Here is a 25259-nt window from a genome sequence, read left to right as displayed (position 1 = left end):
GCAGCTTCGACCAATGAGAACAGCAGCAGACACTTGTCATCATGCAGAGTGGAAGTCATGAAGGAGAGACAGAGCTTGACTGAAAATGCCGTCTCCCCCAACCACTGTTTCTTCCTCTCATTTCCCATATTCTTCTCACCCAGTGTGATTGTCAGATCGGTTTATTGCATTTGTAGTTTATTACCCCTCCCCCCTACGTCCTTTGACTCCATGTGAGTGTGGACTTGTTAAAGGATTAACCTTTTATCTGTGTGACTCTTTCCCTCTCACCTTTTTTAAACTCAAACTCTTAACCTGTCCAGGCAAGGTTACACATTTTATCAACCTCTGTGTTTTCGTCAAAGGGATGGAATTTAGACTGGGAGTGGAGCCAGAAATGGAGGGGGTGGCAAGCAAAAAGGAGAGATGAAATAGAAAGCGACAGAGCGGAGGAAGCAGTAGAAGGAGGGGCAGAGATTAAACAAAACACAAACTGACAGAGGGATGAAGAGACATGGAGTGACAAGAAGACTCGACCGGGAGGATGAACTACAAAGACAAAGACAGACAGAGTCGGACACAAGAGAAAGGCTGCAGAGAATTAAACTGTGGACCAAAGCAATGCAGTCGCTAATTGAAAAAGAGCTTCACAGTCAGCTTCATATGGTCCAATTTCACCACACCAAGAAGCCACTCAAACAATGTCTCTTGTCATGTCCGAGCATTACTGTGTCTCTCTTTCTCTCTCTTCTGTTTCCCCTGAGAGGAGGAATCACAGGATAGCAAGAGAGAGACCTTTTGAAAACCACACAGCCACGATGTTATTGAGAAGCTCAGCGCTTAAAAGAAGGCTTAACAAAGCTGTCAAAAAATTAATCCCCTTGGGCGGGCATGCTTGCAAACACACAGATACAAACACGTGAGCCTGCGGCTACAGAAAATGCTGCCTGACGTTCATAGTGCCTCCTCTTGTCCTGCGCTCTCTTTTTCCTTTATCTTTTCTATTTTTACCCCCCCCCCCCCCCCCGACCATACCCCACCACACACCCCTTCTTCTCACGCTCTTAGGCTGAGGCTGTGAGTCACAGGGTGTTGGAGTGAATACTAAGAAGGCTGGCTGACACCTCCAATACTTCTCTGCATAGCAGCTCCACTGCCCACACTGACAGACTTAGGGGCCACAAACACCCACACACATTATAACAGATTGAAAATCAGGTTAAAGTCCACTGACTACACCTGCTGTTATTAACATAGGATAGCTCTTAGCTAAGGTGGACAAAAATTCTCCTACTTCTAAGATCGCCACCAAGATCTGGTACGTCACTGCAACAAAAATAAGTATCATACACACTGAATAATGAACTTACTTAGAGGCAGATGTGGGGCAAATATCATACAACACAAAAGGTCAGACAGGCTAGAAAAGGCTATCCATAATTTCTGCAATAGACGCTGAGAATATTCGTTTTTGAAAATCGGGCACTAGTAGCAAATATAGTTCATCAATGCAGCTATGCATGCAAGTCCATCCATGAGCATCTGTGTGTGTGTTTGTGTGTCAGCAAAAGAGATGAGATAAGGTTTCCTCATTAGTTGTGTTGGTATCAATAATTCAGAGATGGTCCTTGTTGGCGTTCAATGGTCCGAGTGCTAATGTGCTGTCAGGCCAACGGGGGCCCAGGGCCCAGCGCCACTTTAATGGATGTCATGATGAGAGGGTGAAATCGGAGCATGGAGATCCTCTATCATCCATAGGCAAGACGAGGGGGGTGGGGTGGGGGTAAGGCAGGGTAGGGAAGAGGAGAGGAGTGAGGAGGTGAAGGCCACTGGGGAGGGGACAGATGGCATTATTGGACAGGTATGAGAGCAGAGAAGTGATAAAGAGAAACAGGAAGAAGAGCAAGAAAAGAGGGATGGAAATTGGGCTATCAGGTCCCTCCATTTGCCATTGGCAACAGATCAATCACTCAGAAGCTGATGTGCTGACCTCTCTTACCTCTGTGCTGGCGGACCTCATGGCACACATGTCAAGTGGCCACTAGGGTAATATTTATTTGAATGATGAACTGATATTGCTTCATTTGCTCCCTACTGTTGCTACAGGTAGTTAACCATCAGGAATTGGTCTCCATGGAGATATGATAACAATAAATATCTCCTCATCGTTTATCTTTAAAAACAATGTGAGAAATAGGTAACATTTTATTTTAGTCTGCAATTTCCGAGTTAATATCTAGGAAATTAACAGGAAAACTTGGTACTATAATTTGGTACTAATTATAGGAAAGATTGTAATTCCCTTGAAACTCAGTTTAACCTAAAGAAATATTTCATTTTTCATTATTTATTTATTTATTTATTTATGATGTCACCATTTTTGCATGTCCAGCTCACCTGCTGTGCTCTGACTAAAAGACTACAGCACCAACAAATGCCAGAAATTTATAGGAATAAATTAACTGGAGTGCAGTAGTTGAACACTATTTCTATTTTCAATAGAAGATGATTCTGTGCCATTATGACTTTTGAAAAAACCCCATCACCACATAACTTCTGCAGCATGAACATTATATGAGCTGTTAGCCACCTTTACACCCACGCACACACCTGTTTTGGTGATTTGTGAAGACACTGTATTGACTTACACCAAGTCTATGGATTATCCCAACCTTCACCATTAGAACCATATATGCAACCTTCAACCATTACTTACTTCCCACAAGTCTAACTCTAACCCTAACACTAAAGATAAATGGTTAACCTGAGGTCCAGTTTTTGTCCTCAGATTGGTGGTGAGGTCCCGAAATGTGTCTGTTTGAACAGATTGCTGTCCCAACAATGTGATCAATAGAACGACACACACACACACACACACACACACACACACACACACACACACACACACACACACACAACCACGCCATGTAAAAATGGATAAAGAGGACTCAAAATTGGATAGGCTGGATAGTGATTAGTAGTTAACCTATGCTGCCCTCTACTGGTGTAAACATGTCAACACAGGATTCATTCTTTGTAAACAAACACTTGCAATCTGTCGAAGTATTTCAGCTTTAGCAACTGTGGTACTCTATAGCAGTTTGAGAAAATGATCCCATGTAAACTGAGAGGCCTAATATATTCTCAGAAACATATCAACACACACATGGGTAAATAAGGGAACCAAACCGACATGAAACATAGCTGGTATGACATTGATGACCTGTCAGACAAATACCTCGCTCAAGCAGAAAACTATCTTCTATATACAACAGACTTGACAAAGCTGCTAAGTGCAGTATCATTACTGGAACTGTTTTTATCACAAGAATGATGAATTAGGCAAAGTGCACAAAGCCTGGGTGCAGCAGGCCAAATGGGAAAGGAATGACTGTTGAGTATGGAAGACTTATACAGACACATGGGCCAGCTGATGTGCAGCAAAAGCCTGCAAGAGATATTTCAAACCTGAGGTAAAGAACTTCAAACTCTTGCGTTTGTACAATGCTACAATATGTCTTCCTCATTCTTTCCTGGAGCGGAAGCACACTATACACAGTAAATCTACACTCACTGAAATCTGCAAGACAGACTGTAACTCATCTCCTTACAACAGCTCAAACGATGTGTCAAAATTCAACTTCTGTTGATAATCATTTCTAGTCATATTTCATGAGCCTGACCCTGCAGGCGGCTTGTGACTTTCCAGAAACGTTTTTTTTCCCTCCATATATTCTACTTGCATGGTGTAATGAAAGGGATTGTTGTTGATACAGAGTCCGCACCTAGGTCATATATCATGCTTTGGTTGTCTCCTGGCACTGTGGTGGTGAATTTAGAGACTGCCTATGAAGGTCAAAGGTGAGGGGGCCAGGCAAGCTTCAGGCATCAGTGTGCTTGCACGTCCCCTTATAATGTGGCAAGACATCTACAACCACTCTCAGACAATAAATCACAACTTATTAGACTCTGTAATCATAATTAATGTTTAATGAATCAAACATAATAATGTTCATCTCTCTCTGTACAAAATTGCACAAATTCTATCTTACAGCTTTGTTAAGAGCTTGCATAGCACGTAACAAATAAGTCAGCTCAGTATGCACGAAAGACCTCTGCATTCCCCTTGAACTGGCCTGAGCCTGCAAGTCTGACAGTTAAGCATATCAGTTTGCAACAGTGAGGGATAATCATCACTAAATTTAGACTATTGATCAGATGTGGATGTGTGCAGGAATCATGACTAGCTGTACAGTATGTTTCCTGTGCATTCTGTCTTTGTCATCCTCATTGAGGAAAGACTCAGGGCCACTTAAAAAAATGTATCAGTTATTTCAGAAATGTTTTCAACTTGCTCGATTTTAATCAAAATTAAAAAAAAAAAAAAAAAGTCTCACTTAATAATCACCAATTTAAATAGGCTGACACAAAAAACATGAGACAGAGAAAATGTATGCCAAAATCACTCAACCATCTCATTCTCTTTCGAGAGCTTTTTCAAATTCTCCATGAAATTCTTCATCAGAGACGAATATGTTCTCATATAGGAAACATTGTCTTTCCTCTTTATTTCAATAAAGTGTAAAGACAAAAAAATCTTTCTCTCTTTATTTAAGCATAGTAAATGTTTTATTTCATGACATGTATGTGACCACTTTTTTTGTCTTCATTGTTTACTTTTCTATCTTTATTATTATACTTCAGCAATATGTTTTTTCATCAAAATGCCTTGACAATAAAACATCACAGATACAACAGAAAAAAGGCTGTAAGCATGTGTGTGCACAGGTGGGTGTGCCTGTCCTGCGAATTCACGCCTGCCTACAGAGAAGGAGAATGTTGATGTTGACTGTCACACTCTCACACATCCCTGACATTTATACACCAAGATTGGAGACAGGGCGTCTTTCTTTCCAACCACATTCAGATCACACATTTATACCATTATCGTTTGTAGCTCATAGTTGTTTACACTTCTTTACAATCATTTATTTTATGTTGCCCTAACTAGACTAAATACTTATGTCTGACACATTTCTAGTCATTATTGCGCAATGCAACGTGTATTTTAGAACACAGCAATTTGAAGTGATTATCACCTCCATAGATTATAATCTATTACTAAATCTCATGTTTACAGTACTTTGCTCTGACAACCAACAAAAATGGTTCATATACTCATGAACAATTTTCTTCCTTTCCTATAGAGGATAGGGGATTCATAGGACATGTTTCCATCATTTCAGATTACTCTACATTGACTTAATTACCTGAAGACTTAGTCGCCTACACCTAACCTTATACCTTCACCCTAAACATAGACACACACACACACACACACACACACACACACACACACACACACACACACACAGGCAAGATAAGATCAGTTTCGCCTAAATGTGTGGTGTTCAGTCTGGGTGTGAGGGCAGTGGTGGACAGGTGGGGCTGTCAAGACACTTGTCAGCTCAACAGGCACATGTACATGTACATGAAAATCAATTCCTTACAACCACACACGCACATTTATCTGATCATTCATTTTTTTTAAAGTGCTGAATCAAAACAGAAAAACTCAATTATTGCCTGCATTTTACATGGGAACAACTGGATATGTTTCATGCTCTCCACAGAGACAGTAATGAATCATTTTAAATAGAAGAAGGCACAGTGATACAGTAGATGGTAATAGGCTCCTTTCTTACCTGCGCTCCACATTGATCGCTCCTCTCAATCCTCCTGCTGCTCTTACACAGTGAGTCAGATCTCAAGTCCTGAACAGGCAGTCTGAGAAACAACTATTTCCTCTGTGAATTTTTTCCCAGCATGAAACTGGTCAGGGGCTCTTTAGGTGGAAAAAAAATTACCAGGAAAGATCCTCAGTGGTTCTCATTCATTTGAAAAGATTTTAAGAGCAAAGCATGCAAATAACATCCTTACGCCCACAATGGCAATGTAAAGTGTATGTGGAAATAGAGACCACAAACACACCACTGCTATCACCTCCCCTGCACTGCTCTACATCTCTTCTCCTCCCTCCCTCATTCTCTCTCTCTCTCTCAGCCCTGTGTGAAAACAAAGTGAGCAGGAGATTCCAGCTGCTAATCGTGGCACAGCTTAATAAGTGTGTCAGAAGACAGAAAGAGCAGAGAGTTAAAGACTGTAGCAGGGAAGCTAAGAAGGGAAGAAGAGTCAAATGTCAATGAAGGCATGAGGAGTAAAAGTGACGTTCAGAACACAGAGGGAAGATAAATTTCAACTTCTGAAAAGATGATTAGTGGTACAGCACATGGCAGGAATTCTCTGATATTCAAAACAGTTGCAAAATGGTCTCTCATAAAGGACTGTCATTAGGAGAGGGAAAGTATAAAGCAAATTCTTCAACCTCTGTAAAGAACTCTAATGGGTGCTTTATTGCTGAAGCTGTTAACTACACAAACATTTTCACAATTGAATTATAGACATGAAACTTGAGAATGAAGGAGGGTTAACTAGTAAACTGTACACCTATAGCACAGCAATGTTGAGAGGAACAGCAAAAGGTAGGAAAAACAGTGAAAAATGTGAATGTATGGGAGAAAGCTGAGTGACAACAGTAACACACACATGCAGGAATTCAGGGGTAGATGCTATTCTGCAGTGCCTGCAGAAAGCAACCACACATCACACAGGCCACTTTGAGCTAATGTATTATGTCATAATATGTACATTTAATGTCCAATTCACTCCAGGCCTACTGCTCCATAAGACGATACAAAGCATCATCTCTCTAAGGGCAGCCACCTATTAGAGAGTGACACACATACGGTATAAAAATGACACAATCTCAGCCTCATAAGTAGGCAGACTGTGCCTCAGCTCTCCCACAGGCACTCTGCTGGAAGATAAGGTTAGAAGGGGAAAAGGACAGCAGTTTACAGTTGTAAGCACATTTCAGCACCCAGGGGCCTGAGGGGTAGAGTTACAGGGACACACTGTGGACTGGGACTATCCCTGTCTCTCACATTAATAAACAGGCTAATAAAGTTTAAACCATAAACCATTAAATTGGACAAGTGGTTTTCTGGCCTAAGTGTCTATATTTACATGCCTCGAAAACTCTCAGTTGGAAACTGTAATACAAGCCTGTTTCAATAAGAATGTCTGACTACATTTATGGCTATCTATTAATATACATATACACATCTGTGACTGAATAAATAACATGTGATGTAGTCTAGACATTAAGGAAAGATCAGAGTACAATAAAGTAAGAGGGTATCATAAAATTAAACTCACCCTTATTTTGGATAGTGCTTTGCATAATGAGACAATAATTCAAGAGGATTTAGTGAAGAATTCATCACTACAACAATACAACATCCATAATTTCTCTCATTTGCCAACAGGGGGAGTCAAGTCCCCTCACTTTGTCAATGAGGACTCCACACAACAGGTCATATGAGTTTAAAATTTTGTATTTTATTTAATATTTTATAATAAAAATACAACATATTTTAATAAGTTTATGTAACTTTAATGCTTCAGGGGATCATGAAGACAGGTGATAGATCTATTTTCATTACAGTATCTTAAAGAACAAGCAACATGTCTATATGAATATTGAAAGAAGTAATTGGTCACCACAGTTTTTTCTCCTGTACATATAGGCTGTGAAGATTCCAGTGTGAGAAATTAGGGACAAAATAACAGGGAACAGCAATCACAGTGATTGGCAGAGAGAGTACAATACTACAACACTAATGATCCCTGCACACTGATTTGTGCCACTGGAGCATGCAAGGGCAAGATTTAAAGGTTTTACTTGTGACATGTTCATAATTTGTGCACTTAAATTTAGGGTGGGACAGATTGTGCTAAAAAGGCTAGTGTGCAATAAATAATAATCAAAGGAAATTAAATTCTAATGAAATTCAACATCAAGTTTGAAGTGGCTGTTGTGTTGTACATTTAATGTGTATTAAAACTGTATACTGGACCTCTGAATTGGAGTAATATCTGGGTTAAATTAACCCACATTAGGTTGAGAAAAATGTGGATTTAGTACATGAGTATGTTATAGATTTGAGTAATGAATGTCCTGAAGCCTGGAAAAAGAAACATACAAATGCACACAACAGGCGCAAGGCACACAATTCTGCACTGTAGTAGGACAACAATGAAGCTTCTAAGTGTTTTGTTACATGAAAAACATACTAGCTTAATATCTTAATGCACCACTGAAAATGACAAACTTGCAGTTGACAAAAATGTCAAATAAGAACTTTAAAAGTGCAACGTAACAGGAATGATGATAATATAAAAAAGTATATAATGGCTCAAATTTGGTTGTATTTAATTTGATTAGACCTCTTTTAGATTAACTCTGGTGATTTAATGTTGATACCTCATTGCTTCACCCACCCTGAACCTGAGTTTAATCAGCCAAAAACTGAAAACACCTGTGGTAGTGTGCAAGACAGTTTGGGGCCATTAGCCCATGTCTACATCAATACTCACATTGTGAATGAATGTATGTTTTTGTAAGGTTTTGCTGAAGATATGGCCAGCATAGATGCATTAGCAACTAGGTTTTACTCATATGACAAAATGTACCGTCAAGATTTACGAGAGCAAACTTTTGCAGACTGGCCATTTCGAGAAGAATGTAACTGCACGCCTGAAAAGGTAAGTCTGTGGCATCTGAAGGCTTTAGAATATTTATTATAACCTAATGTTTATCATCAGGAATTAATTTTGATAGTGTGGTGGTGCAATATGTATTAAGTTACAAGGGGAATATGTCCACAAGGAAGACACCAACTATAGGTAAGATAGTGCCTGCAGGAGTTCAGTCTAGGCACATTCCTGGGATTGTTGATCAAATTTCAGTCCGGATGTGTCAGACAGTCTTAGCAATACAGCCACATTAACCTACACATTACACAAATATGCACTGAACATAATTACTGCTATTATACACCAACTGTGTTTACACAGCGATTTTATACCATTTATCCAAGGCTGTGACAGCATGTGATTTACGGTTAAGCAGGTGCCAGATTTAGTTACATTGCATCAGGTGTCAAGTGCACAGACCCTCTGCCCACCCTAGTCTAGTCATGATGGATGGGCTGCTGAAACTTCACTGGATGAGCAATACTATATGCCACATTACCAGCTCTTAACCCCCCCAAATCCACCCCCACAAGAGTCAAAAAGAGATCATCCTCTGATTTCACTCTGTGGCATTAACCCCCCTGCAGCTCTGGCCTTTTGTTCTTGCATTGCACTTGTCATCTTTGTCAGTTAGTTATCTATCATAAAATTCCTTAATTTAAGTGCTTGGTATTTATTTTACAGTAGTCTGTAAGAAAACTACTGTACTTTTTTGACATTATATGGCAACTATATTTGTGTTTGTAGATGGCAAAGGCTGGGTTTGTCCACTGCCCTAGTGAGAATGAACCTGATGTTGCCTGCTGTTTCTTCTGTCTGATTGAGCTTGAGGGCTGGGAGCCAGATGATGACCCCTGGTAAGAAGAGCATGTCAATGTCTTTAGGCTCTTTCATTTGCTTTTCACTGAAAAACACAATGCCAGCAGTGTGAGGGGGTACAGCACCTTAAGAACTAAAATTATTTTCAGCAGTATTACTCAGAGCTAGTGACACATTTCAACATACTAAACATCACCACAGAGAATGAAATTGGTGGCTGCCAAACAAAGTTGATTTATTTTTTTTATAAGTAGTTGGATGCAAATATTGAAATTGACTTCTTAATCTTGATCAGCATATTTTTGTGTCCTAGTTGAACTGGATTTATTTAAGGATAACAACCCATTCCTCTTTGTGGGCTGCATTCAGATGTTATCTTCAACTAATTTTGTCTTTAACATTTTCTCTGCCCAGGTCTGAACACACAAAACGCTCACCTAACTGTGGATTCGTAACCTTGAAGAAAGACTTCACAGAGCTAACTGTGGCTGAATTATATCACATGGAAAAAGAGAGGCTGAGGGTCTACGTTGTGAGTCTTCCCACAAATTGTGTAGATTAATTGCAAAGTAAAGTTTTGCTGAAGTATTTATGTAATAGATGTTCACATTCTGCTTTTTTTCCTAGAGAAAGGTTTGCCATAAGAAGATGGCCTATTTGCGAGATAACATAGACCATACGCATGAGAGCCTTAAATCCCAGTTGGACTCTGTATGATTCTTCTCAAATTATGGAAGGAAATCTAAATTATTGTGTACATATTGTGATTTTTATTGCTACACTTGTGGGGCATAGCAAGAGCCTGCCTTAATTGTATAGTCTTATGTAATGTAAGTGTAAAATATCAATAAAGTTTTGAGGAATATTGCACATTGATTGTAGTATTGCTTTTAACCACAAGATGGTGCTTTTACACTAAAGCTGCAGTTTCACCACTCACAGCCAAACTTTATGCAGCTCCTAATCTCACACTCAAAACTTTCACAAAGGCAATCTGAAATGAAAGCGCACATTGTAGTAGATTTACAATGTGGGCTATATTCCCTCTTTTCAACCAAATACTTACCATTTTCCTGAACGTGCCACCATCTCTACCACCCCTTTTCAAACCTTGACCCTGGACAGATGGCCTGAAGCCCCTCCCTTTCAATACCAACTGTTGCCCCAGTAACATCTGTTACATATAGGGGGACAGTGTGCACTGAGAGGGCTCACCAGGACACTTGCCTGACCCTGTGAGGATAACTTAGATTTCATTTGGTGAAACCAGGCTGGAAATTTAGTTGACACTGAAAATTGTGGAAAAGGTGCTCATGCAGTAAACACTCTTTGAAAGCTCTGTCACACTGTAGTGCTTCAATGCTCTCATTTAGCATTTCATTAACAAAGGTTTAACATCAAAATTATTTGCCAACGTTGGCATAAAGTCTTGAGATTTTCCATTATTTTTATGTGGCAGAAACAGAGGATGTTGGGTTCAGTTTGTGGAATGAGCCTCTTACTGTGTCAGATGGGAGGGTTGGCTGGATGGAGTGCAGGATTAAAGATGCTATCTCTTCTCCAACCTTCCACTGTTCTGGATTAATGTCTAATGTAACACTGTGGCCACTGAGCCCAGATCAGCTGCTTAATTCTCTTTTATCCGCTTGCTGCAGAGCAAATTGAAGAGAATATTTTTAGCCCAAAAAAAAAGTAAAACACCCATAGGTGATGTAACATTTCTAATGAAACTGTTCTGCTTACATTTTTCAGACACTTTTAAATCTGTACTGTGGCAAAATATGCGCTCAGTCAATGATATATTACTGTGAAGACCAAATGTATTGATTTTAGATATGGCTCATTGTCTGGTGTGGAGGGGAACATCTAATTAATGTACCAGATAAAAATTCCAAACAGTTAAACTGATGAGATGTTGGTTAGGTAAGTGATGTGGTATTTGCATAAGTACACAGATCATAAGGAGCATGTTTATAGTAATTGCTAATGTAACTCTAATCATGGCTTATAACCGCATCCCGTGTCAATCCACTTATTCATGTGTGCTCCAGAAATGAACAAAGAGGATGCCATGGTGTGACTTCTGTCCCTAAGCGGCACAGATGTGATAGATGGGCTTACTGTGGGAACGGCCCAAAACTGTTGATTTGATTGGCTCATAACTGAGGTTGGGGTCATATAATTTCCCACATCCCAGTTTTATTTTTTAAGTAAAAACCCATCCAAATGTATTTGAACTGAGTCATTAAGCTAATAGTAATCTACATAGATTTGGCTATTCTCTGATCTCATTAATATGCTGTGACAAAAGGTTTTGCACCAATGAACTCTGCTGCAGTTTCCTAATGAGTCTCTGCTAAACAAACTGTAAACAGCGAGTGTAGCAGATGGACAAACGGACAGATGTTACCAACAGAAAGTTTACAACCTGAGCTCTCCATCAGGCCCCATCTGTTGCTCCTGTGCCTGGTACCTCCCTCTACCCTCCTCCAATGCTTCTGGTCTATATGCACATTAGCATCTATCACAGAACCCTCTCCCCTGATGCTCCCTACACTGCACTGCCCTAAATGAAGGACACCAGCATTTACCCCCTCATCTGACCTAGTCTAACCCTCAATAAATATAAATAAAGGTGAAAGTAATGGCATATTATCACGTCTGAGCACTGCTTAGAGGGATTTTAACATCTTTCACAATGCTTTGCCAGCTTGGTCCACTCTGAAAAGTACTTGATGATAAAATACAAAGCAAGATGCAGTAAATAATTATAAAGGCTGGCATGTGTACAGAGATCCAGAAGCAGAGCTGTGTGAATGTGTCTACATCATGCCAAATTTACTGACAGATTACCAGAGCAAAAAGACACCCAGACTTACACTCTTCCTTGCATTATAATTAGGGAGAAACTAAAAATCCCTTTTCAGGCCCTTCCTCCACCTCTAATGTTCTATCACATCTCTGGCAGCATGGCATGCTTGCTGCTTGCTCTCTCAGACACCACGGCCCTCCTACCTTGGCTGTTTTTGTGCCCTCTTCGAAAAGGGACCTCCATCTGTCCCTACACTCAGCCTATTGTGGTGTTCTAAAGCCCAGCAACTTCCACAATGCAGTGGGCGTGCAGAGGGGGGCCAGGGTAAACACGACAGCATCCAGATCCCATTAGAAGCTCTTTAACTCCTACACCCTAATACTCTGAGAACTTTGGGAGGAGAAGGCCCACCCCTCATCCTCTTGCACACAATGTCACCTCTGACACACTGCCATAGGTAATGAGTCTGAGAGCTGCCCTCTTTTCTCCCCTCCCATGTACTTATTTTCTTTTTCTCTGACCATGGTTGAACAAGTTTTTTAATTTTTTAATTTTTTTGCTTTATTTTTCTGACCTTATTACAAATATTTCTTGTATTATAATGGAAAAAAGTGTTTTCCCCTTTTAGAGAAACATACTTGGACATTTATAAGAGTTCATTGCAGTTAAGGAATGGTTAGAACGAGGGTCTGGAAAAGTTAGTTTTGTATTTAATTGCTCCGTCCATGACCAACCCAAACCTCATCATTTTAATTCCCCCTCCTCCAATCCCTCCAACCTCTTATAACGCCAGCCTTGCCACCTTTCATTCTCTGCTTCTGGCCAAATCTCTTTCTCCATCCATCTCCTTGTTCTTCCTTCTACCAGCTGCTTCTCTCAGTCTAGGACTTCTCCGTTTCAGGGTGCTCCACCTCTCAACCTGGGCTCTCAGATCCCTATGCTCCCCACAGAGGCGTGTGTGTGTGTGTGTGTGTGTGTACATGCGCACTGAGGCGGGTCTCTGTGCTCGCCCCAGCTTAAAGGCAGAGGGATTACCAGCACACACACTGATTAAAGCCTTCCAGCCTCCTATGGCCCCATTAATACAATCTTAATCACAATGCTTTATCCCTCAATCTAGCTCCTATGGATCAGGACCTTTTCATTTTAGTGGGAGCCACTCTTGTTTGGACAGTGGATTAAGTGCAGTGCACACTGAAACTAAAATATAAGCAAAAGAGCAAGAGGGAAAGAAAAATCAAGCCTCATACTGCACTTCAAAAATTATGTTAGGTAACATTTATATGTATTCATATATTTTACTGTTTTTGTTGGTGATGTCATCTATATGTTAAAATTAATTTGATTAAAAGTTAGTATTTTATGTTGTTATTAGGGCTTATGGTGTTTGTATGTATAATGTATAAAAATAAAAACCACAACGAGCACAAAAGTTTGGTTCTCAAGAGTTGGAGTGCAGCTACATAGATTCTCTGTGAGCTGATATCTGACATGATGTCACTCTCCCAGGGGACTGAGCCACAGGTCGTGGTCTGCTGCCTGCTGCCTTGGCCAAGATGGTATTACAGAGCATGTGTTGCCTTCTCGTTAAGATACCCCCATGCCCTTATCAGAGATTAGAACCACTGTATACACTTCATCTGTGTTTGCCACCTGTAAAGTACTTTTTTGTAGTACACATTAAGGTATTTTACAGAATCATTTATCATTACCATTTTTATTTCTTGTTTGCATCATTAAATATAAATTGAATACAAAAACCTAAACATAAAATGTATTTTAAAATTCATGTAACCATCAAACTACATTTCCACCATTATGCCCCAATCTCCCCAAGACTGTCCTGCATCTCTGTGTTTTGTAATCTTGTATCCAAAGTTAATTTACGTGGATTATTTCTATATCCACCCACTCATGTATTTGGACTCAGGAGGATAATCCACGTACCCTGCCCCCCACTATTTTTGCTGTAACAAAACAGCAAAGACACAAAGAGGGTGTTCGCCAGCTAACTCTGCCAATACTTTCTCACAGGCCAAATGTCTGCCTGTGTGTAAAGCTATGTGTCACTCCTATGCCAAGACTGACACACAGGAGCAGAAAGGACAAACTTTTGAATGAGAAGCAAGGACCTCAGTCACCTTTTCTGCCCTCTCTCTCTCCCTTTTACCTCTCGACACACTGATTCCCCTCTCCCTCTCTCATCCCTCTCGCATGCTCTCACTCTCTTCTTTCTCTCTCCCCAAATTGGCCCAGCTGTCCATCAGCCCCCCGCAGTTCCCCCAGCTGTCTGCCCTCCCTAAATGAGAAACCCCACAACAATACAGGTCACAGGTCAAGAGAAAGAACAGGCTGTGTTCACAATGGACCAGTGGCGCCCAGTAAAACAATCATTCCCTTTTTCTCCTCCAGCCTTTCTCCACTGTTGCCAGGACTGGAAAAGACAAACCTTTGGAGAGGTAACTGAAGAGGAGGGGAGTTCTCTTGGACAACAGCCTCCGAGGCACCTTCCCTTTTTAGGCAATCTTTACGATTGCCTAAAGAACCACAATGATAAACACACTCATACACACCAGCTCTTGCTCTCACCACTCAATCTTTGCACTCTGCCACCCTGCTCATTGTTAATTTCAAGAGCCATCATCATGTCCTTCAACACGTTCAATAAAGTCAAAACTGAGACTTTTAGATTTAGTTGAATGATATAAATGTGTTAGGAAGATGGTAAGTATATACTGAGACCATTTGGAATAATAGTATATTTTGTAGAAATTTCAAATAAAAAAAGGCTTTATAGTATGTATAATGGTAACATTGAAGACATATCCATTCATATTTAACATCCATATTCATATGCTTTGTCTTTGAACAGAAGTCTGGAGCTTTTATGTCTTTTAGGTTCTGTGGATGTATTCTTTGAAAATGAGTTCTTGCCTTACAGTGTTTTGGCATGAGCTGGGTGGGAAAATGGGACATGTGGGAGAAAAAGCGAATGCTAGAGACTCAGAAAAGCCTCTGTGACACATTCACCTGTTCCCCAGAGCTGTTTTCCCAGGCCCACAACAGCCTCCCGCCTGACCTGATAGAAACCCCGGAGCAAGCCTCTGAATGACATCACACACACACACACACACACACACACACACACACACACACACACACACACACACACACACACACACACACACACACACACACACATCCTGCAACAGATCTCTTTTACCCAGCCACAAAGTATGCCTTTATTCTAGCATGTTAATCTTGTACATCATCGTTGTATCGTTGCTTCTAAGATCAGTGTGTCTATGTTCACTATTGTGAAATAAAACACAGAGCCATAAGGTTTGAAGCATACATTTTCTGTCTGTGATTTCTTTTTTAAGTTTCTTATTTTTGAGTTTTTATGATGGCATTGAAGACACTATCAAATAATGAGTTTCTATCATTTAACCACATGCCTTCATGCCATTAGGTCCTTATATATATAAGTATATATATAAAGTTCCTATATAACTTGTTGGAAATCTGCACTTAGCCTTACTGTGAATTCGGTTAAACACTTTAAACTGACTGCATTGATTCACTGGTTAATAATAGTTAGAAATTAATTAGAATTAGAAATTCCATAGAATTTGTAGCATAATTACAGAAAACAATCAAAATTATGTATATGACCCATGGTACCATAAGTCGCGTCTACTAAATACTTGATGATATGAAAATGCAGATGCAAGTCTATTTTAATGGGAACCTCAATATATTGTTATAATTCAACTAGTGTCCAAATTAACTGGTATATTGTGGGTATACTGTAAATATCTCCCTTGATTTGAAATGTATTGACGGGATGACAGAATAAAAGAAGAAAACTCATGGCAAGCATTGTTACTATGGAAATAGTATATAATATAAGAATATTTAATCAATTAAGTGCGAAACAGCAAAATATTTACAACAGTACAGTATGACAAAAATTGTGACACCAAATGAACAAGTACCTGAAAGACCTCAAATAAATAATTTAAATACAGTACAGCTGCCATGACTGACAACAAACCAAGGAGACAGTGAAACAAAAAAGTGTGCTGAGAAAATATTTTTAAAAAAGGACAAGACGTTATCAAAATAAATATTAAATACAGATATAAATATATGCATTGCTTTTCTTATGGCAAGACGGACACTGGCAGTAGGCCTCAGTTGGATTGGATGACTTTTTGATAATTTTTTGTTGATATGCAGACTTGCAAATCATGTTCTCATGCTTTTGTTCAAACCTTACACTTTAAACATCCATGTGATGCTCAAGCATGGATATTCGATTTGGTAAACTATTCTTTACCTCCACTCTGTAACAACTGAGTGGACAATTTATTCAGACAAAATTATAATCCAAAGAACATATAATCACAACAAAAACAAATAAATAAAATATAAAAAATGATGGGTGTGTGCTTGTATCAGGTAGATCGAGTTGAGGAGATGAGAGTCTCTCTGAGCAGTCATCACTCAAAGTACTAGACAACATAAATGCAAACCATTGTGTCCATACAGTCAGTACCATGACTGTGGTTTTACAGCAGTTTATTCAGGAGCCGTTCTTGTCCCGCTTTCAGATGCTGCCCATCTGAGAGGAGACCAGGTGAGAGGGAGTGAAGGGGTCAAAGGCCACATCTAGGGGCAGCTCATAGCGTGATGCCTGAAAGAGTGGGTGGCCCTGAGGCCCCCCTGTTAGGCCACCAGGCGTGGAGGTGGCATAATGGTGGGACGAGAGGTAATGGGCATGGTGGCCTGGGTGGGTTGTGTAGTTCCTCTCTGAGTCATGGGGAGAAGGCTCCTGCTTCAGGGCAAAGTTGCCACTGATACTGAGGGGGGGAGTGAGGGGACCATCGTATGGTGGGGTGCCGCTGCTGCACTCGTTAGGGGAGGGGTTGTCATAGGCTGACCCCTTGAATCCCTTCATATGGAGGAGATGGGATGCCTCCAAGGAGCCATAAGGGGGGCTAGGAAGGCCTGGGGATGGGTAGCTGAGGGGATGGCCACCCTGAGCCCCCACACCACCCAATACTGGGCCTCCACACTTGTCCTCCAGCTTGTTGAGTATCATAGAAGAGGGTCCCAACTGCAGGCAGCCAGCCACTAGGTTACTGGTGGGCTGAGACAGACCTTTACACAGCATCTCTACAAAGCCATGGGTTTCTGTGGACTGGCCACTCTCAAGCACTTCTGACAGAGCCCAGATGTAGTTGCGGGCCAGCCGGAGAGTCTCAATCTTTGACAGCTTTTGTGTCTTGGAGTAGCAGGGCATCACTCTGCGCAGACTTTCCAAGGCATCGTTCAGGCCGTGCATGCGTGAGCGTTCTCTGGCATTGGCCTTCATCCGCCGGGCACGAAACCTCTCCTGTCTAGCTTTGGTCATCTTCTTCTTCTTAGGGCCTCTCCTTTTGGGAGCATTTTCTCCATTTAGTCCAATCTCCTCCTCATCATCCTCTTCCTCTTCCTCCTCTATATCCTCACTACCCAATTCTGTGCAGGAGTGAATCCCTGCATTCAGGCCATGGTGTCCCATCATCTCCGGGCTTTCTTCTCCATCCTGGGAGCTACCATCCTCCTCCAGCCAGCCGAGGGAGCTCACCAGCTCACTGACATCTCCATTCTTTCCAAATGGTTTGGTCATCATTTTGATCTGATGAGTAACAGCACAAAACATTTGTCAAACAACAAACATAACCACCAGTGCTTAATATCTGTAAATGTAGTTACATAAAGCTGCCCCCTAATATTTATATTATATTTTTTATTTTGTGATTGATTAGGAACAGGAACTGGAACAAGTCCTTGAAATCTGGTGACTGGTAATTCATATGCTATGAAATACAGAATGAGTGCTCTCATTTCAGCACTAGAGAGTGGACAGCTCTCTCATTTTGAAGACCTGGTACAGTCTTGATACATGCCAAAGCTATTTAGAAGAAGCAGCCCTATTATTACTTGAAAGGTATTATATTATGATATTCTGATATAAAGCAACAGAATACTGTTTTTTCAATGAGATGGCTGAATGATCCCCTGCTGTCATGCTGTGGTCGCTATAGAGACGCTGTCAATCTGGGACGCGACGGGATTTACTCAGCATATAATGCTCAAAGATTAAATAGGCAACATAGAAATCAACAAACATGTGGACACATACTGTTTATAACGTTCCAAAAGAGTGAATTTCTCTGTATTTCTTTTATTAAATATTTTACATCTTGCAGAATAAAGGCACAAAGTACAGCCTAAACATTATAACAAAATTAATGCAATACCTCATAAATGAAATATGTGAACCTTGGGCAGATAATTTGCTATTGTTTTGGGGAGAAAGTGTCCTACATAATTACAGTGCATTAATGCGTAAAAGTGGGACAGATTACTATAATTTATGAATTCAGAATTTAAGGCACGCGATTGTTTCTGAGCATAATAAGGCTACAGGAATAAATACGTGACTTTTATTTCAGCTTATAAAAAACGACCAAGAACTTTATTAATCAGCGTTTGTTGTTTTTTGTCTGATACCTGGAAGACAACACAAGTGCATCTAAAAGTGTATGTTATTAGGCCAAATTTGTTTCACTAATACCCAAAGTTGTATTTTTGATCTCTTTTTTGGAATATCATTAAAAATGTTAACTAAAAAGGTTAACTCACCTGTTTGGATTCACTGCTTGCTCTGCGAAAAATAAAAAATCTGGCTAATTCAAAAAGATAAGCAACTGAGTTATTAATCCAGAGTCGCTGCGTTTCTGCAAGTGTCCAAAACTCCTCCGCTCTTCAGATAGCCATGCGTGCGTATGGAACTTTCATCTACAAATGGCAAGTTGGGGTTGATATTTTTGCCTTTAGCCGGGTGAGGCCCCTCCCTCCTGCGCCCCACCCACGACCAACCCATTCAAACGCGCGTGGCTGTCTCGTGTCCAGAAGTTTCACCCAACAAATGTGTGAGGCAAAGAGAGAGCGCGGGCGCGGGTGCACGCGTGGTGAATGCTTTACTTGTTAATCGGGAGGTTCTGGGTGACAGTCGGACGAGTCAGTGCAGAAATATCTTGGAACATTAAAAACCACAGTGCGCGCAGCCGCGTAAATTGGAAAATTCCTAAATATGGCCATCACAAATGATGGTAAGAACACTTGGTATAGGTATAAGGAGTAGCCTATATCTACTATTACATCGTACAAACATAAACAATATATCCATTTTAATGAGACTTGGTTTTCAGCACCCACAGATTCTCCTCTCTACACTGCACAAAACACCCACTTGCTTGGAGCTGTAGATTTTACGCAAATAATCTGCCAAAACATTTAGGCCAGACACTTGCACAGTTTATTCTTCACAATCGTTTCCCTCTTGTGCCAAGCCCTGCTGGCTTTATTACTTTACTCTTTTACAAATCTTTAGCAAGATAGTTTTGGTTATGGTCACAATTTGCAATTGCTGACAGCAGAGAGGAGGGCCAGGATTTTTGACCAACTAAAAATCTGATGGGCCGCCTCTCCCAAACTTTGCGTTGCGGCCAGATCAGACACAAATTAAATCCTGCATGTCCCCTTATTTGTTTATCTTAAAAGCTGCATTGTGTTGTGTCTCCTATTCATCTTCACGCGTGGACGTGTTGGAAAAACCAAAAATTCCAGTGTTCTATTTTATTGTCGTGTTAACTATATTAATCGATTATCTAACTCTTCATTAGTCGGTTGGATTAGACATTTTCCACTTAATTAAACACAGTGTAGGCCTGCTCTTCGCCGAGTAAAGAGACGCTCTTCCATGTGTGACTATGTAAGTGATTTTGACAGCTTGGTGTGCTGAGAGCAGGTGTAGCCTATGCGTTATTCGTCCAGTCGTTGAATTGTTTTCTTCCATTTTTAGCGTCATATTCTGTCCCGAAGGACTGTCTTATTATTGAATCAATTGGTATAATTATGAATAGACAGGTAGGTTAAAATCCTACCAAGGATATAAACCTACAAATATAGCTCATAGTTAATACCGTAGGAGTGATGTAGGCTAGGGATTTACTGTGTTCAGTTCTTTCTCTTTTTATTAGTTGTTTTGTGGTTGTTTTTGCTGTTTTTTTGGTTAGTTTGTTTTTTGTTGTTTGTTGTTGTTACTGTTTTTGTATGATAAAGGTTCGCCGCGTTATTAACAACACAAGACTTGACTTTTCAACTCAATAGAGCCCCTGAGAAATGATTATATGGCCTTTATTGTATTTAAACTGATTGCAGATCAGTATTGAGCGTTTTCCCCGATTATGATCACAAATGCCTCGGCATAATAAACGCGCGCCAGTCCTCGTGCGTGGCGAGCCGCAGCGCAGTGGGGGACTATTGTCATCACTGGCCATTGACAGCCAGGGTCTGGCGACTCGCACGTGCCCCCGCATTGATCCCATTGAGCAGGCGATTGCGCACAGCTGTGCTCGAGACGAGAGAGACTGAACTTTGCCAACTGCACTGTGGGCTCATCGTGTCTACAAGTGTGCGATATGGGCTACTTCCAAGTCTGGAAAAATAAGACATGGTCACGTGACGAATCGGCAACATCGCGTAAAAACGGGCACTTATCCAACGATTTATTGAACAACAGACCCGAACAGATGGCTGGATATAGGAAGCGTTGGGGGTGGGGCATCTGTTGCTTGGGTGCTCACGCGTCACTCGCTTGGCCAAGATGATGTCTCGTGCTGAAACAGCGTTTATCCACCTCGTTAACGGCCCTAATCACTCTTGGTCAGTGCACCGGCCACAATGGCATGTGGACAGAGAGGAAGCGGAGCCCTATGCTTTGTGTGTGTGTGTGTGTGTGTGTATGTGTGTGTGTGTTGCCCCATGTGAACAGACATTGCATGTGTACAGCAATAACTGTAGACTAATGTGATGTGCCCAAAACTCCCCAGGTACATGCACTCATACCCCCCCATACACACACGCACATGCAGTGCCCTTCAGTCCCATGAGTGAGCTTGGCCTCCACCACACCTGCAGCCTGCATAGGGAATTGAAGCCTTGCAGTCTCCTCGAATCCCCAATCGGTTTCCCCAATGACTGAGTGACTAACGGAAAGGGAATTGGGTCCTGCTCCCATTTAAGCAGTAACATAGATAGCCAACCTTCTGGAAGAGGTCATGCTGAGCACATCTGATCTGCACCAACTTTTGATGAGTTTGCATTATGTTAACCTGGGTATTTGGGGAAACAATCTAAGAAATTTAGTTCTTTACTGACTTAATTTGTACCCAAGATGTTTGAAGTTTAGAAAAACATTTGGCTTTTAGTGTTTAGAAGTTGAATGTGTACCATAATGGCTAAAAAGACACTCTGCTGGAGCTGTTCAAAACATTTTTTTTTAAATATTTGTTTTATCTATTTAAGTTCTGTTGTTGCTATTGATGGAGATAACACCCTTCCTTAGAAAAAACACTGCCACAAGTGAGTTGTCTCTCGCTCATGTCCCCTGGGACACAAAGTGGAATGGGAGGGATTCGTGCGCTGTGCTGACAGATGGGTCCTTGTTCCTGTCTTTTTCTTCATCTCTATCTCCCTCTCCCTCTTTTGCTAAAACACAGACACACTCACACACACCAAGACTGCACGAATACAATAGGAATTAAAGCTCTACACACATGCTCTCTGCACCGCTCCTGAAAGCTGAGCCCCTTGTAGTAATCATAAAAGATGGAGGGAGCGTGGATTTGTGAGAGGTGCTGGCGTGCTAAGGGGTGGGGGTGATGTGGCACAGAGTAGGCTGCAGGGTGATGAAATTGTAGGCCTATTGTTATCCAGCTAAAATTAAAAGTTGGGTAATGTCAAACATTCTTTCTTTTTTTTAATTTTAGTTTTATCTGTAGCTTTCAGAGTTTCTTGAGCAACTCTTTCCTGTGCACATTTTCTGACTGTTTTTAAACTGTCTGAATTTTATCTCTAAGCTTTACAATCATTTGTGTGTGTTAGTGTTTAGAAGTCCCAGAGCTCGGTTCTCTCCATTTGCTGCTCACTGAGGCTGAATAGGGTTACATAGCAGACTTTCCTGAGGGAGAAACTGACAGGCCTACTGACTCTGCTGCATACAGAGGATTGTTAATGGTCTAACACACACACACACAAAATGGTGAATCCTGGACTTTTAAGCTTACTTAAGTCTCTTGCTAAAAATGGATTGGTTTATTTTTTAATATATCCTCAAGATTCTTTTTAAACAACATCGTTAAAGAGGACAATGCATGTTAGTCAAAATCATTTCAAAGTTTAACATAAAGCCACAAATATTTTCTTCATACACTGCAGGACAGTGTAGCATGTTTTCTCTATATGTTAATAAAACTATATGATACATGCAGAAGTTTTCACCCACAGCCCATGCATACATTGTACGTCTCACACACATGTAGACTCAAAAAAGGCATGCATGTGAACTGACACCCTGCAGACAAGTGGACTGTTATCTTGATCTGCTTGTGGAGGTAATATAATAACATGTAGACCTCACACCAGCACATAAAAACTTTCTGGAAAATGGGATTCCATATCCATAAAACTATGGTGTCAACAATGTAGAGTCTCCCAAATCACAAAGCGAGTTTTGATAAGATCTTGCAGCATTTCATTCAGGCAATATGAGCAGATTGTTTGCAGCTTATTCCTCTTCCTTTGGGCTAATGGATTTGGAAAACATTCCAATCGGGCAAAAATGTAGCTACAGAATGGGAATCAGGCCTGGGGGCAATTCTCACTAAGTGGAGAGAGAGCCATTAAACAAAGGTGCCTGTGGTTTCATATTCAGGATACTTTACAACCTCCGTCCCAGGACATCAACAGTGTTTTTGGGTGTGCTGTTAGAGGGGGCAGAAGAGGGGGAGGAGGATCCATCTGCCATGCTGCCGGTCCTCAGGGATATGGGCATATCCCAGGGGTGTTTTGGAGAGAGAGGGGCTGAAAGGATTACACCCAACCACTAATCAACGACGGTAATCTGTGGGCCCCCATACAAAATCCCCTCCGATCCAAACAACAATTTGGGACAGAAGATAAAACCTCAGTGTACGGGGACATCTTACTGACATTCAACAACCTGGCCAACCAAGGACAAATACAGGTGATATTTTAATTGGAAGTATCAACTGTGGAGGTGTGATTGGCAAAGAGCCATAGTGTCTCTGTGATCAGGTGCAAGTGTCCCACAAGTGGCCTAGTCTGATTCCCAGTGTGACCATTATGCAAATACAGCAACGAGACAAGCCTGCAACATAAATTAGTCTAACGGATAAAAGCACTTTTCTAATGAAATCAGATTGCAATAGGTTTTTCTTGTAGTATATTTTAGCATATACAGTATAACCTAAATTACGAAGTATTTCTAAATTTACATGGTGCACTTTAATATATATATTTTTTTCATTTCTACATGAGTCAAAAATGTTTGTTCATTTGTATGTGTTTTAAAGATGAACTTCTAAAAGCTGATTTCCTGCTGTCAGAAGGTGAGTCCTGCAGAGCAGTTTTTCCTGAGCCTTATCCAAAGACTTTGTCACAGCAGGACTCGACACAAGGTGCAGCTGCTGAGCTGTTGTCCTGGCAGGTCTTTCCATCCGGTAAAAGAATAGCAGGGAATCAAGTTGCTACTAGTTTCATGGTCCCTCGTCAGTATGGTTTTTGATGTCTGGGGCCTGGGTGGGGTCTGAATCTGGGTTTAAAGCTCCACTGGACTATAGAAGAAGCTGCCTAATGATGGTGCCAGTCCTCCAGGGCATAGGGAACTGGAGCATCCTGGCCTGCATCTCCGCTACCTCCTGCAGTATGCCCATTGGCTAGGCAGCCTCTAAGCTCCCAATCCCTATAGCCTCATTGTTTAGTGGGCCCGGCACTGTCAATATTAAGCCTGGCTAATGTGATCTAGAGGCAGCTGGAGCAGCGATTATTACCATGACACAGCCGAGTGAGGGGTGTAATATCATTAAAAATAAATCAGGTGGTTTGGAGATTTGCTGTAGCAGGGGGGACTTTGAATGGCATGAGGTGGGAGACTTGCCATAATTTCATTAGTCAGTTGGGGAACCTCAGAGGATCTGTTGAAACATTTCCTTTAAGTTGGAGTAATTGAATCTGCTTTCACAACACTGCAAACAAAATGAAAGAAAGGGAAATTATTATGGTAATTATTTTTTCAAATCAATTTCAGACAATTGCAGACACCAGAATATCATAATAGGATAATATTTCAATTTAGTAATTACAGCAGATAGTCTACTGAAGGTAATCTATTTGAAAGCAGACATAAAGGATATTCCTGTTGGTATTATTAGCCTCTTGTGGTGGATTATTGTTGCAAATGATGAGGAAAACGTGAGGCACTACTAATCTTCTTAAAATGTTTGACACTGATCTGTCTGCTCGGCAGACTCATCAGAAATCAGCTGGCTATAGTGAATAAGCCGCTGACAGGATATATTAACATTTCAAAAAACAACATAACAATACAAAATAAACCTACTCTATATTTGATATAATAATTTTCCTGTTACTTTAATAGGCCTAACGGACTTCATCGATGAAACTTTGTTGTGAGGTCTTTTTTCCCTCATTTTGCATGTTCGATCCGCTATTGAAGGACCAGAAGTGCCGTTGGTCTCGCAGCAAGGGTCTTATGTCGCTATTGTTTTGAGGCTCGAGACACATAAACAGTGATTTCAAGGCCCATTGAGCGCGCGATGGATTGTGCCCAAAATCCGCTGACGAGTGGACACCATTGATTACTGAGGAGCTGGTGGAGTGACGCCAGAAGTTGTTAATCTGTCCATTTTAAAATGCCACCTTTAAATCCCCATACATAGATAGATAGATAGATGGGTTTTTTTGTTTATTTATTAGCCTATAGGCCTATTTTGTCTATCAGAAATTTGTTGTTGATTTGCAGGGTCTATGTGTTGTATCAAAACTTGCTACT

The 25259-nt window shown here is 40.9% G+C and overlaps 2 protein-coding genes across 2 annotated transcripts; one reads left to right on the top strand and one right to left on the bottom strand.

The window, feature by feature from the left end:
- Nucleotides 1-8520: 8520 nt before the first annotated feature.
- On the top strand, nucleotides 8521-10173 carry birc5b (baculoviral IAP repeat containing 5b). Its single transcript, XM_053317814.1, has 4 exons — nucleotides 8521-8646; nucleotides 9385-9494; nucleotides 9871-9988; nucleotides 10084-10173. The coding sequence occupies exons 1-4, from the start codon at nucleotides 8521-8523 to the stop codon at nucleotides 10171-10173; spliced, it is 444 nt and encodes a 147-aa protein (XP_053173789.1).
- A 6707-nt stretch (nucleotides 10174-16880) lies between these two features.
- neurod4 (neuronal differentiation 4) lies at nucleotides 16881-17948 on the bottom strand. The gene has a single exon (XM_053317805.1). The coding sequence runs from the start codon at nucleotides 17946-17948 to the stop codon at nucleotides 16881-16883; it is 1068 nt and encodes a 355-aa protein (XP_053173780.1).
- Nucleotides 17949-25259: the final 7311 nt, after the last annotated feature.

This window comes from Scomber japonicus, chromosome 4 (assembly GCF_027409825.1).
Source record: "Scomber japonicus isolate fScoJap1 chromosome 4, fScoJap1.pri, whole genome shotgun sequence".
Classification (NCBI taxonomy): domain Eukaryota; kingdom Metazoa; phylum Chordata; class Actinopteri; order Scombriformes; family Scombridae; genus Scomber; species Scomber japonicus.
The sequence above is the reverse complement of the archived record's forward strand: the minus strand, read 5'-3'. Positions and strand labels throughout refer to the sequence as shown.